Source organism: Cnephaeus nilssonii (assembly GCF_951640355.1).
Source record: "Cnephaeus nilssonii genome assembly, chromosome: 18".
Classification (NCBI taxonomy): domain Eukaryota; kingdom Metazoa; phylum Chordata; class Mammalia; order Chiroptera; family Vespertilionidae; genus Cnephaeus; species Cnephaeus nilssonii.
In genome coordinates this window covers 35302417-35317919 of record NC_137089.1, presented here as the reverse complement: position 1 = coordinate 35317919, position 15503 = coordinate 35302417, and the positions used below count along the sequence as shown (strand labels likewise).

The 15503-nt window shown below is 44.2% G+C and overlaps 1 protein-coding gene across 1 annotated transcript in view; it reads left to right on the top strand.

The window, feature by feature from the left end:
• Window positions 1-357: 357 nt before the first annotated feature.
• CYP7B1 (cytochrome P450 family 7 subfamily B member 1) overlaps window positions 358-15503 on the top strand; it is a 160344-nt gene continuing 145198 nt past the window's right edge. The window contains exon 1 of the mRNA XM_079795993.1: window positions 358-684. Within this exon, the coding sequence (XP_079652119.1) occupies window positions 572-684 (113 nt within the window). The 5' untranslated portion in view covers window positions 358-571. The remainder of the gene's footprint in view (window positions 685-15503) is intronic.

The window sequence follows — 15503 nt, the reverse complement described above, 5'->3', positions numbered from 1 at the left end:
GGCTCTCAAGGTAAACAGATAGGATGTGCCGGGTGAGGAGGCCGGCGCGGGGCAGCGCGCTCTGCAGGTCTCTGCCGCCCGCCTGCCTGGCGCTGGGGCCCTAAGTGACACCCTAAGTGGGGCCAGAGCGTGGCGGGCACAGTCCCACCCTCTTCAGGGGCAAGTACCCACGCCACACTCACTCCCAACTCGGAACACCCCCCCCCCCCCTTCCCCCGCGCCTTCTGAGGCAGACTCACGGGAAATCCCAACCCCTTCCCCCGCTTGGCTCCTCTTCCCGCCCCGTTTTCCAGGAGACGGTCTGGGAGCAGGGCGGTGCGCGTGGGTGGGGGTTGCGCGGGGGAGGGGAGTCGGGAACTTCAGGACCCAGGCTCCGGGGGCCCCGCCGTGACATTCCGGGCAGCGCCGAGGGCAGGCAGGCAGGCAGGCAGGCAGCCGCTCGGGCCGGACCGAGGGGGCGCAGCCCAGCAACCGCGCGGGCTGCAGAGCCGCCGCCGCGCCGCTCGGAGAGAGTAAGCAGCTCACCCGCCGCGGCCGCGCGAACCGGACGGCGGAGGACGTGACGGCGGGCATGGGCCGCTTCCCGCTGGAGCCCTGGCTGCAGCCGCTCCTCAGCCCCGCGGGCCTGGCCCTGGCCGCGGCCCTGCTGCTCCTGGTCCTGTGCCTGCGCGGCCGGCGCACCAGGTAGGCGCCCCGCGACCTCCCCGCGCGGCCCCGCGGCCCGGGCCACGCATGCGCCCTGGGCCCCGGGGACTGCGCGCCACTCCGGTGGCCCAGACAGTCTCCTCCGCGGTTTAGGGGGCAGATAGTCAACACTTATGGGGGGCACCGACGTCTTGGGGGATCCTGGGTAATGACAAAGGCCTTTTATGTCTCTCTCCTGCACGTACGCATACCTAGGAAAGCGTCGGGACCGAACTGGATGTGCTGTGCGTGCAGGTTGTAAGGAGCCCTGGGCTTGTGTGACACAGGATGCGTCACGCATGGCTCCCAGACACATTCCGGTGCCTTGTTACAGCCTGTTGATGCTTTGGGCCTAGAATCCATAGATCATTTAGGAAGGGGGGTTTTCTTACATTTCATTCTGTGGAAAGTGGCATGTTTTAGAAAAGTGCATGGTATGAAGAGTGATAACTCCGGGTGCCTCTCTGTGCCTCAGTTTACCTCACTGTACCTCATCTGGGGGAAAAAAATACTAGTACCTCCTGGGATTTTTGTGAGTACTAAATGAGTTTGCAGTGTGAGTTTTATGCATTTGCTCTATTATTTTTGTTAGAACAAAACAAACCCCAGAAGTGGGTCGCTTCTTTATGTGATAGGAAATGTGGAAGTAGATCAGAAGTTCAAAGTAAAAGTATTCATTTTTGAAATCATCCTACTTTCCCTTTTTACCGGGTTATTTTCCTTTTCTACCAGGTTCTTCATGGCTTTTGGAAAACAAGCAGGCATGTTTTACAGGATAGTAATAACTACTCTTGTGATTTAGATATCATACACACCCACATTCACACACATTATGTGTATGTGTATGTAAGTATAGATACACACACACTTATTTGTATCTGTATATGTACAACTATATATCCTACCTAATAATAGAGTAATATGCAAATTGACTGTACCTTCGCTATGCCCACAATTGGCCAGGAGGCACGGGGGGGGGTGGGACTTGGGGTGGCCGGGGTGGCCGATTGGGCCAGCGGGACGCTGAGCTCGGGTCACCAGCGGCGGCGCGAGCTCAGCGTCTGCACCATGGCTGTGCTGTGGCACAGAAGGGGCCCCTGGGGCAGCGAGCCCACATCCCACCACTGACCGTCAAAAGTGGGGAGCTGGGTGTCCGCTCCAGCACCAGTGGACAGACACCCAGCTCCCCTGCGATCGAAAGCGAAAGCGGGGAAGCTGGGTGTCTGTCCGCTCTGGCACCAGGCCAAAAGCCTCTGCCGGGGAGGCTTTTGAAAGGCCTGGTGCACCAGCGGACAGACACCCAGCTCCCCCGTGATCGAAAGCAGGGAGCTGTGTGTCCGCTCCGGCACCAGCGGACCCCCTGCCATCAAAAGCAGGGAGCAGGCTGCCAGCAGTGTCCGCGGAGCGTGCTAGGCTTTGTGGGGCAGTGGATATGGCCTGGATGGCAGGTTAGGCCTAGGGGACCCTACACGTGCATGATTTAATCATGCACTGGGCCTCTAGTCCTATATAATAAAAGGCTAATATGCAAATCAACTGAACAGCAGAACGACTGGTCGCTATGATGTGCACTGACCACCAGGGGGCAGACACTCAACACAGGAGCTGCCCCCTGGTGGTCAGTGTGCTCCTACAGGGGAAGCGCTGCTCAGCCAGAAGCCGGGCTCACGGCTGGAGAGCAGCGCTAAGGATGTCCGACTGACGCCAGCAGGGAGCGGACCTAAGACATCAGTCGGACATCCCCCAAGGGCTTCCGGATTGCGAGAGGGCGCAGGCCAGGCTGAGGGACCCCCGAGTGCACGAATTCATGCACTGGGCCTCTAGTATATGTATATATGTATATATGTATATATGTCTGTGTGATCTAGGTTACTTCTCAGTCGTTTTGGGGAAATAGGGTAAAGACTTTTATGCCCACAGCCACTTTGGAAAGTTGCCACTTTTCCAAAGTAATTGTACTATTCCTTACATTTCCATCAGTGCTATATGTGAGTTCTAGTTGTTGCACATCCTCACTCATATTTAATGGGGCCATTCTATTGGTTACAAGCACTATCTTTCTAGGTTCTGGACTTCATTATCCTCCCCTGAAGAGTGCTGGATTTTGTTTTAGTGTGCAGATACCTTTCTGGTTATCTTGATAGGACTACATTTCTTTTGGTGGCTCTTGCCTTCTCCAGTTTCTAGAGGCCACCAGAATTTAAATCTCTTTTTCATATGCTGACACTCCTGCCTCTTTCTTATAAGGACCCATGTGATTACATTGAACCAATCCATATAATCTAGGATAATCTTTCCATCTCTGGGTCCTTAATTTAGTCATATCTTCAAAATTCTTTTTGCTACATAAGGTAACATATTCACAGGTTTGGGGATTAAGACATAGACATCTTTAAGGGATATTCTTCCTGCTACAGTATGTCTACCAACCTCCAAAGATTTGTTATGTTCATCTTACATGCAAAATATATTCACCCCATCCCAACAGCCACAAAAGTCATGAAGGTCTCAAACAATGAAACTGAATATCCCAGTTCACACTGTTTACAAATGTTGCTTTCCACATAACTTCAGGGCACAACACAGGTAAGCTTTCTGCAATTGTATGACAGGGATTTCTTTTTTTCCAGTTTCCAATAACATGCTCCTCATTTCATCTGGGCCCTTATCAGAAGTGCCTTTGATGTTAATATTTCTACTTACAGTCTATTTATGACAATGTAGGTATCTTTAAGATGATATATCTGTTCTTTACCATACTTGTCACTTCTGAGTCCTCACTAGGGGAGTTGTTAATATTCATATTTGTACTTACCATCTGTTCAAGGCAATCTAGGGTTTTTCTATTGTCCTCCTCAGAATTCTCCCGGCATCTGCTCATTGCCGAATTCCCAAGCCACTTCTACACTTTAAGGTATTTGGCACTTCCAGGTACCAAAATGTGTATGAGTTTCCTATTGCTGCTGTAACAAATAGCCACACGTTTAGTGGCTATCAGAGTCCTACCAGGCTAATGTCAGGGTGTCAGCAGGCCTCAGACCCTTCTGGAGGCTGTAAGAGAAAACTCTAGATTTTGAGAACACAACTGAACTTGTGCTAGATGAACAAAGTCTTTCACTAGAAAAAGACCTCAAAGATTGAGCCCTGAAGAGGATGTCTCACCAAATGACATTTTCCAGGCTACCTCAGAGAGAACCCCTTCCTCAGCAGGAGATTCAAAGGGTCCAGGAACTCTGTGACCACTGACCGGTTTGACTATCTAGTTAAGGAAGATGACAATAACAGCTGTCTCACAAAGCAGACGTGTGAGAAGCAAAGTGCATGAGAAATGGGAAGACATTTTGTAAAGTGTGAAGTCACTTAGGAGACAGTTGGTCCTGGGAATGGTGGGTGCCGGGTGAAGGGGGTCAATAGGGGGGAAAAAAGAGCACATCAGTAATACTTTCAACAATAAAGAAAAAAGAAAGAAGGCAGTTGCATGATCAGGTTTCTTTGGCACTTCCCAGAGACCCTTTTTCTCCTAGTTGCTGGTTTCCTTTCCTCTTTCATCTTGTTCCCCCAACATATCTAACTCCACACCCCAAAATGCTGTAATAGGTAAGAAATAAGATTTAAATGCTGTTAAGATAAATTTTAAAGTAAAAATTCAGTGATTTTTTTAAAAATTGTAAGATGTCAAGGTTATGTTGATAACGAGTTGTTTTGAAACGTTGATTTGTTGACATCACCGTATCACTTAAATCGATTATTTTCTCTTTGTAATTACTTAAGTACTTTCAGACATGACCCCGTGCTGAAGGTCCCTCACATTGTTACTGCTGCCTAGAGAATGAGAAGAGCTAGGATGCCATCATTAGAGGATCTTTTTCCTTTTGTCCTCTTTTCTCATACCGCCATTAGGAAAAAGGATGTGGGCAGCTGAAAGCCAAGTCATTTTCTGCTGAAGGGTATGCTGAATTTAACAGGTGAACAATAGGAGGTGATAGGGAGATTCTTCAACCAAGGCACACCTGCTGCTCTTGATTGAAGGACTAAGCAGTTACTGCATACTTCTCCTGATTAAGCTGCAGAGTTTGGGTTGGTCTTGTTACCATTTGAGACAGATTTCAGACTTGCTTCAATGTGTTATTTTGTAACTTGAAAAAAGAAAAAAAAAGTTCTTGAACATCCAGAACATTCCTGTTGTGTTGTTCTGGGAACATGTGAGCTCTGAAAAACAAACACTTGGCTGTTTATTTTGTGGGTCATTTAAAATGACCATTTTAATGCTTCATGAGATGGTCAGAACTGCTAATATCATCAGCATTGAGGATTGGTCAATGCTGTAATCATATTCGGCTGATAAATCCTGGTTTTCCCTTCACAATTATCAAATATTTGCGTAAGAGAAATCAATTCAGAATCTGTGCTGGATCAGCCTAAATCTCTTACCTCCATCAGAATAAAAATCTTGGAGTGTTTACCTTAGTAATACAGGGCCATTAGTGTATGTAAAGCCATCGGTGGCTCAGTGTTCCCCAACAATAAAACCTTCTTGTAGAAGGCAGTGTAGTGTAAGACAACAAGCATGGCTAGAAGCCAAAATGGACCCAGATCCAAAATCCAGCTCCCCCCACGATGATGTTGACTTTTGAGAGGAAGATAAGAGAAGATCAGAATTATAAGACAGAAATACTTAATGTCCACAGCTGAAAGCCTTTTTAAAAAACAGGGTTTATTGCAGACTTGGAGAAACAGAATATAATCTCTACAGTAATATTCATGGTTAATTATGTAGTTCAGACTCTAAGTGCCAGAAGACCGGTGGCTATAGGAACAAATGCTGCAGGATGCAGCTTTGAAATAGGGTTCACCTAGGAATTACTACGTAAGATTTCAATTTGTAAAACACAAACATTTATATTGCAGCCTTCTTTATGAATGTGAAGAGTTGTTTCTCTCATATTCTATGTATGATGCTCAGCTCTGGGGTCCCTGGTGGACGGGAGTTGATAGAGCCTGGGGATACTGAGAGAATAAATAAAAGGCAGGGTTTCTTGGACCATCAAGGAGCAGGTTCAGGGGTGTGAAGTCTAAACCACCAGCAGCATGGGTAGGTGGAGAGGACAGCATGCCCACCATCCTGGAGTTGATGGCGCTCTATCACAGGTCAAGTTTGGGGAAGAACGATGAAAGTTGTTTTGAAAGAATTTGCATTGGCTACAGATAAGGCGGGCAGAATAAGGTGAAGTGAGCACAGTTCTAGGATAGGGGCACAATCCAGAAGGAAGATGTGTTTGCTCTTTGGATTAGTTGTAGGCAACAACAGGTGTCCTCAAACTACGGCCCGCGGGCCACATGCAGGTGTTTTTGCCGTTTTGTTTTTTTTTACTTCAAAATAAGATATGTGCAGTGTGCATAGGAATTTGTTCATAGTTTTTTTAAAACTATAGTCCGGCCCTCCAATGGTCTGAGGGACAGTGAACTGGCCCCCTGTTTAAAAAGTTTGAGGACCCCTGGTCTAGAAAGCTCACGGGAAAGCAAGAAGCGGAGTAACCACCAGGAAGTTAATTTAAAGTTTCATCATATATGCCGAAACCGGTTTGGCTCAGTGGATAGAGCATCGGCCTGCGGACTCAAGGGTCCCAGGTTCGATTCCGGTCAAGGGCATGTACCTTGGTTGCGGGCACATCCCCAGTGGGGGGTGTGCAAGAGGCAGCTGATCGATGTTTCTGACTCTCTATCCCTCTCTCTTCCTCTCTGTAAAAAATCAATAAAATATATTTTAAAGTTTCATCATATACTCAGGAGTGTGAGCAGTCTTTTGTTGGTTTTGCCCTGTAGGTGTTAACTGATTAACTCCTTCCTCTTCCTTCCATCCTCTGGGCTGCTGTAATTTAATTAAGGATATCTCAGAATGTTTTCCTTATCACAATCTACGACGACCGGGCCCTCCTTTATACCAGGCTCAGGTGCTTAGATGTTTTGCATATATCATCTCATTTAATCTTTATTGTGGTTGTTGAGATAGTTATAATTAAGCTATTTTTTTCAGAAGAGACTAACACAATAAGAGATTGCCTAATTTACCTCAGGTTGCAGAGTTCTTGGGAGTAGAATAGTTTTTATCCCAGGTCCATTATAGCTGTGGCAGAATAAAGCTCCCTTAATCTTGCAGTTGTTCACACCATAATGCCCAAACCTGTGACTTAATACCAAGAAGCTATGACTATGTTGGGTTACGTGGCAAAGAGGATTATAGTTGCAGAGGGCAGAAAGGTTGCTAATCAGCTAACCTTAAAATGTGATATTATCCTTAACTATTTTTGTGGGCTCAGTGTAGTCACAAATTAAAACTGGGAGAGGACAGGAGAGGGGATCAATCAACCATTGCAGGCTTTGGGGATGGATTAAAGAGTCCAAAAGCCAAAAAATGGGCAGCCTCTTGAAGCTGGAAAGACAAGAAAATAGATTCCCTTCTAGAGCCTCCAAAAAGGAACCTAGCCCTGCGAACACCTTGATTTTAGCCAAGGGAGGCTCATTTTGGACTTCTGGCCTACAGAACCATCCTAACATATAAAAACCCTGGGTCATAATGACCAGTAACGGCAGAGGCTTGACCAACTGGAAGTCAGTCCTGCAGTCAGTGGTGGGTTGCTATGGCAACCCAGTGCTGACTGCTTCTGCTTCAGGTGCAGTGCCCCTACACTGACTGCTGAGGGGGCTGTGAATCAGGGCCAGAGAGAGGCCTGAAGAGAGAAATAGGGGCTGATCCGTTGCCTCTGTGGCAGCTTTTGATCAGCACTTGCCTCTCTCTTTCTCTCCCAGTCTGGCCAGCAGCCGCGCCTCCATTTCTATCCAGGCCTCCACCAGGGCTGCTGAGCAGCCCCGCCTTTCTGATCAGGCCCCATTGATAGGCCCAGAGACACTGACTGGCATAGAAACCGACCAATCAGAACCGAATCTGGGTGAAGTGTGAGGAACCAATGGCTGCCTAGGAGGCGGAGCTTTTAACACTGACTGGCATAGAAACTGACCAATCAGAACCAAATTGACTGGCAGAGGAGGGCAGTTGGGGTTGAGATCAGGCCTGCAGGGGAGGGCATTTGGGGGCAAGATCAGGCTGCCAGGGGAGGGCAGTTAGGGACGAGATCACCCCACAGGGATCGGGCCTAAACCGGCAGTCAGACATCTCCCAAGGGGTCCCTGATTGGAGAGGGTGCAGGTTGGGCTGAGGGAACCCCCTTCCATGCATGAATTTTGTGCACTGGGCCATGAGTAAGATAATAAACTTGTATTGGTTAAGTCACACATTTGTGGTAATTTGTTACAGAGGCCATAGAAAGCAATATTCCTCCATGCTCTCTTGTATTAAACTATACTGCCTCTTGTAAGAAGAGGCAAAGAGTGGGAAAGACTGGGACTTAGATGACTTTGCTGATTTCCCATGACAAGCAGGATGGAGAGTAAATATTTCTAAATACTCAGTGCCTTCGTCACTATGTCAATATATACTAATTTAAGAGTTTTTGGTCCCAAGCTTCACAGTTTATCATGGGCTATGCATCAGTGTCTCTCTTTCTTATCCCTCAATTTATGAGTAAGTTTTGAATGGTTGTGATGTACCTAATAACTCCATGAATCTTTATGAAAAGAAGGCATAGGCTGTAGGCCTTGTGATCCACATGTGATTTGGTCAGGAAACTTTTTATTTTCCAGTCTCGGTGCATTCCTCCTTCCTGCTGCCCATGGGTTGGAGCGAGAGCTGAGGATGACTCTGAGGATTTAAAAAAATATTACTATTATTTTATTTTTATTTTTCAATTACAGTTTACTTTCAATATTATTTCACTTTGGTTTCAGGTGTTCAGCCTAGTGGTTAGACAATCATATACTTTACAAAATGGTCCCTCTAATGTTTTCCAGACTCTAGGATTTGAAGAGATCTAGGGAAATGGGATGCTGTACTTCACTGATTTCCCCCAAAATAGTAGAGCAGAAAGAACCATCAGCTAGAGAGGAAAGATTAACAGCTTCTTGTAGGAGAATATTTTTGTACTTTATCCAAAGTAAAATCTCACTGAAACGACTTCAGGTTACTGTTCTGTGAAAGGCAAAGGACAAAATTATAGAAAGTACCTTGCCGAATGAGAGAAGGTGACATCTATTATATCATGCATTTTTATAGCTACAGTGCTCATTTTTATGACTTTGGCATTTTTTTTTCAACACAGGGGTATTTGGGATAGGATCTTTTTTTCCCTAGGAAAGTAGAAAGCATTAATTAAGTCTATAATTGGGTAATACAAAAATTAATAGAAATTTTAATAAAGGTGCAACCATAACAGGATTTAAATCCTTTGTCATTTCTCTTCATAGCTTTATCCTAAATAGTTGGTAGTAATGAAGAGGGAATTTTAGAGCTTTCCTTTAGTTTTAGCACGTAGCACAATACTAGACTCTGAGTAGGTCCCAGTGAATATTTGTTATAAGAGAGGAGGATGAATGAATGAGTTAACTGCTTGGTGCAGTAATTGTTATCTACTTCCAATATGATATTGTTGAGTTGTAGATATCGATATCAAAATATTCAAACTTCAAATAAAAAGGATAAATCAAATGTCACCCAAATCAAGTTTTCTGCTGTTTTAATTAAAAAGTAAAAATTTTATAAGGAAGTGCTTACCTATCATGAATATTTAAAATGGAGAACATATTGGTGCAACAATTATTCTTTAGTGTACACCTCGCTGAAAAACATAGCAGTTGGAGTGCAGTCAATTCCTAAAATTCCTGCTTCTGAAAATTCAGAGTTTAAAAATATGTATTGTTAACTTTCAGGTCTAGACCCTGGGTTTGTGTAACTGTGCTCATGATTCCCCTCCCTGGTGTAGGTGGACGCCGCTTTATTTAACAGGTCAGAGCTCCTTTGTGCAAGGGCTCAGCCTGGTTTGCGTTAATCACATAGGATCACACACATTTTGATCTTTACACACTTTCAACAAATAATGGTAGGATGATTTCTCATAAATATTAAAGAGATCACGTTTTCTGTTTGAAAATCAGAGTTTCCCTGGTGAAAGCATTGCTTTATTTTAGAACTATGAACACCCAAACCACTTTATCCCAGGAAGACAAGTGGCTTGTTGTTCAGTCATATCCAGTGAGAATTTAGTGTCCTGATATAGTGCTTCAGCGGTGCTGTCCTTTTGGGGCAGGATGTGGAGGGATTAACATCTTTGGAAGATGGACAGTTACCACTTTAGGTTTAGCTACTCCAACATTCTGGACTCTTTTATGTATTTTTTGTGTATTGAGTCAATACTAGCATAGAATTGCTTTTGACTTGTTATAATGACAGCCAACATTTCTGAGCACTTCCAATGTGCCTACTAGACATAGAGGCAAGTACTTTATATTACTACTAGAGGCCCAGTGCACGAAATTCAACGTAGTGTCCCTCAGCCCAGCCTGCACCCTCTCCAATCTGGGACCCCTTGAGGGATGTCCGACCGCCCGTTTAGGCCCGATCCTAAACGGGCGGGCGGACATCCCTCTCACAATCCAGGACTGCTGGCTCCCAACTGCCCTCCCCTGCTGGCCTGGTCCCCCCGAACTGTCCTCCCCTGCAGGCTGGGTCCCCCCGAGCTGTCCTCCCCTGCAGGCCTTATCTCCCTCAACTGCCCTCCCCTGCAGGCCTGGTCCCTCCCCAACTGCCCTCCCCTGCAGGCCTGGTCCCTCCCCAACTGCCCTCCCCTGCAGGCCTGGTCCCTCCCCAACTGCCCTCCCCTGCAGGCCTGGTCCCCCCCAACTGTCCTCCCCTGCAGGCCAGGTTCCCCCCAACTGCCCTCCATTGCTGACCTGGTCTCCCCCAACTGCCCTCCTCTGCCGGCCCGGTCACCCCTACCTGCCCTCCCTGCTTGCCTGATTGCCCACAACTTCCCTCCCCTTCAGGCCTGGTCCCCCCGCAACTGCCCTCCCCTGCAGGCCTGGGTCCCTCGCAACTGCCTTCCCCTGCAGGCCTGTATCCCTCCCAACTGCCCTCCCTTGCTGGCCTGGTCTCCCCCAACTACCCTCCTCTGCTGGCCTGGTCACCCCCAAGTACCCTCCTCTGCTGGCCTGATCATCCCCAACTTCCCACAACTGCCCTCCCCTGCAGTCCATCTTGTGGCGGCCATCTTGTGTGCACATGGGGGCAGCCATCTTTGACCACATGGGGATGGCCATCGTGTGTCTTGGTGTGATGGTCAATTTGCATATTACTCTTTTATTAGATAGGATTACATGGAATTTATTGAATCCTCCTTCATAACAACTTTCCTAATTTTATAGAGGTAAAAAGTCTTATTTAAATAATGTTCTCAAAAATCATAAAACTAGAATATAATGCAGTTAGGGTTCAAATGTAGTGTTTAACTTCAAGTCCAAACATCTAATACTGTTTTTTCTCTTTTTTTTATTATTCTTTTTCAGTTTTCTCACAATAATGTTCTGACATTTGCACTTACTCGTTACTAAAAATAAAAGTCTTAAGATCTAATACAACTTTTAAGCATTTCTAGTAGAAATTGAACCAAGTTATGACTATATGCATTTGGACTTTAAAAGGATACATTGTCTGAAAAAAGCAGGCATGAATAGCCTGCCATCTTCCTCTGACACTAGGTTGTATGAAAATCATATTTAATGAACAATGTGAGAAAATACCTCTTTTTCTCGATCCCATTTACTGGCTTCTGCATCCACTCACTTAATGGCTCAGCAGAGGATTTGAGGTTATTGTGGACCCATTTTATTCAGAAGCAATGGAAAATAGCCTCCTTTTTTGACATACATATTTAATATATACAATTTGATGAGTCTGGAGATAAGTATACATCAGTGAAACCATCACCAAAATCTATACCCCAACTACATCTATCACCTGCAAAAGTTTCCTCCCATTTTCTTTATTCATGATAATGATGATGACGAATACTTAACATAATATCAACCTTCTTAGCCAATTTTTTAAATATACAATACAGTATTACTATAGGTACTATGCTGTACAGCAGGTATCTGGGATTTATTTATCTTCTATAATTGAAACTTTGTAGCCTTTGATGAATATCTCCCTGTTTCACCTTCCCCCTAGCCTCTGTTAACCACTATTTTATATTTTTTTCTGAGTTTGATTATTTTAGTTAGATTTTTCGTGTAAGTGGTATCATGTACTATTTGACCTCCTGTGTCTGGCATAGTTTACTCAGCATATTGTTTTCCAGGTTCATCCATATTGTCGCAAATAGTGAGATTTCTTTTTTAAAGTTGAATAATATTCCATTGAATATACATAACACTTTTTAAAAATCCATTTCTACATTGATGGACATTTAAGTTGCTTCCACATGTCTTAGCTATTGTGAATAATGCTTTAACGAACAGGAGCGTGCAGATAACTCTTTGGGATCCTGATTTCAAATTTTTTTGGTTTTATACCCAGAAGTGGAGTTGCTGGATCATATGGTAGTTCTATTTTTAATTTTTTGAGGAACTTCCATAATGTTTTCCATAGTGACTGTACCAACTTACATTCCCACCAATAGTGCTCAAGCATTCCATTTTCTCCACATCCTCACCAACACTTATTTTATTTTTTTATAATACCCATCCTGACAGATGAGAGGTGATATCTTGTTGTGTTTTTTTTGTTTGTTTGTTTTTGCATTTCCCTGATGATTCATTACATTGCAAAGCTTTTCATATACCTGTTGGCCGTTTTATGTCTTTTTTGGAAAATTGTGTATTCACTTCTTCTGCCCATTTTTTAAATTGGGTTATTTGGGTTTTTTTTTTACTGATGAGTTGTAGGAGTTCCCTATAGATTTTGGGTATTAATGCTTTATCACCTATACAGTTTGTAGATATTTTCTCCCATTTCATAGATTGCCTTTTCATTTTGTTGATAGTTTTCTTTGTCGTGCAGAAGTTTTTTAGTTTGATGTAACCTCACTAGTTTATTTTTGCTTTTGTTGCCTGTACTTTTAGTATCAAATTTAATAAACCATTGTTAGGGAGCTTTTCCTTTATGTTTTTTTTTTCTCCCCAGGGGACTCTGCCTTTTGATACAAAGACTAGTGAGCAGGCCGAGAGTCACACCGTAGTCTTTCTGGAAACGTGTAAAGTTTGATTTAAAAATCACTGTTTTCCAAAGGAAAACCATGTTGAAGCAACCTGGAATCAGAGGGGAAGAATATTGCCACCCTCTAGGAATCCATTAAAGACAGTTTAGTGTGTTTCTCCTTTGAACGTTTCTTCCTAAATGTATTATACAAGCTGTCACGCCATCACTGCAGTTCCTGTTGCACATAGAAAACCAGCATTAAATATTGTGTGAGAAAATGCTACAGACGGTTCAAAGATCACTTGATGTAGCAAAGCACAGTGGTTCCTGATATGTCTCTTGAATGCATTCAGACCTACAGTGGGCTCTTAATCTTGCTGTGGATTTTGAATGACCTTTTTCACATGGACAGAGACTCTCAGTACTGTGTGTAGAATGTGTAACTTGGCTCTTATTTCTTCGCAGGCATACATGCAAGTTCTTTCACTATACATGCAGTGTATGTGTGTGTGAATATATAAATGTGTAAATATATGTGTGTATATATGTGTATAGATTTCAAACTAGTTCTACCCTTTTTGCTTGTCAGTGTGTTGTACCATATGGTATAGAGCATCATGCCAAAAGATAAAAATACTCCTAGAACATATGAAATCACCAGTCAACTACAGAAGGGTAAAGACTTTTGGCCACAGCCTTTGTGACTGTGATGCATTTATGGACAGTAGTCCATGGCAGAATACCCTGATTGTAAAAACAGGACATATTTTGAAATCAAAGTGGCTTTTACTTTTTTAAGAGAAGGAATCCAAAAGTACCATCCTTGAACATTTTCTTTTTCTAAAGTAAAGGAATTGATCCAAGTCAGTGTTTTCTTTCTACATGGAAAATCTCCATATTTATACATAAAACTTTCCCATCTTATTTACTCTGCAGAGTTACCATACTGGGAGGCCTTAGAAATGAAGCCTACTCTACTGCAGGTGGGTGGAGTTTCTTGGTTGTAGATAACATGGCCACTACACAGTTTTTCTAATTATTCTGTGGGTGGGCTATCAACCAAAAAAGAGAAAGGAATAGAAAATCAAATTCCACAGCGTTCCTAGGGACCATGGGATAAAGCCACAATGACAATGTGAGTCAGGGCTGTTTATTCCCTAAGAATAAAGAGTCTTTGGGTGGTCTACAATATGCCTTACGTGTGCTGCTCAGATTTTACTCATTGTAGGTCTCAAGTAGAACTGGGGTCATTTGTGTCACATGGGTATTGTTTTAAACTAACTAAGTCTACCAAATTTGAGGGGGGGCGGGGCTCAGTAGTTAATTTTCTAAGGACTGAGAATTTTTTTATATTTTTTTATTGATTTCAGAGAGGAAGGGAGAGAGAGAGAGAGAGAGAGAGAGAGAGAGAGAGAGAGAGAGAGAAACATCAATGATGATGAGAGAGAATCATGTGTCAGCTGCCTCCTGCACACCCCCTACTGGGGATTGAGCCTGCAACCTGGGCATGTGCCCTTGACCAGAATCAAACCTGGAACCTTCCAGTCCACAGGCCGACGCTCTATCCCAGTGATGGGCAACCTTTTGAGCTTGGTGTGTCAAACTTCTCCAAAAAACTGAGCATAACTCGGGTAGGGTGTCACTTTGAGGAAAAAACATTATTTCGCAAATGTTTCATCCTCAGGAGCAGCAAATGTTTCATCACGTGTCATTAGAAATGGCTACCCGTGTCAGTGCTGACACACGTGTCATAGGTTCGCCATCACTGCTCTATCCATTGAGCCAAACCGGCTAGGGCAGGACTGAGTATTTTTTACTAGAGAGAGAAATCCTCCTATATAATAAAAGCCTAATATGCAAATTGTCCCCTGAACCGGGAATTTGACTGGGAGTTTGAGCAGGGGGCGGGGCCGGCCCAACAACCGCCTGAGGCCCCTCCCCCCAGCCGGCCCCAACCCCGATCAGCTCTCAACACCCCAGTTGGGGGCGGGGCTGCTGGCCAACCTCCCGTGTCCCCTCCCCCCGGCTGGCCCAGCCCCATAAGCCCCAATTGGGGAGGGCCGGCCGGACCCCACCCATGCATGAATTTGTGCACCAGGCCTCTAGTTAATACATAAAACAGAGTAAGTGCTATTGTCATGAAATTTCTGGGTAATAGTTCTGTAAATAGTACTCAAGTAACTTGACAAATATGCAATCTTAGTTTTTCATCTCTTCACTAATGATTATTCTTCTTTTGTATTTAACCCTAATTTTTTGTTTAACAAAATGACCCTACCTGAGCTTGTTTTTTACAGGATAGATCTAAAATAGAATAGTCTTGCTAGACTAGACTGCATTTTAGCAATGTCCTTCCTCATTTGATGTTTTCTGCTTGAATACTGCTATTTTGCAACTGATTTCCTACCTTGAGACTAACATAGATCTCAAAACTGTTCAAGCAAAAGTCTTCGTCCAGAAGCATCTACATATTTTATTGGTTTGTGTGCTCCCCCCTGCCCTTTGTTCACTGGAGATCTACCATACAGCAATTATTTCAGTCTCAAATGCAAAGTTAATAAAATTGGGTAAGTAGGTAAAAATGTTCTTAATTGCACCACACTGGAAGATACATGCAAATTGCATTCCACTTTATAGGCAACTGTGATATTTTTAAAGGGCTAGTCTTTCCTTTATAGGAGCCCAAGTGATTGATTCATATCAGTTTCCTTAATCATCTTTAGTGGGACTAAGG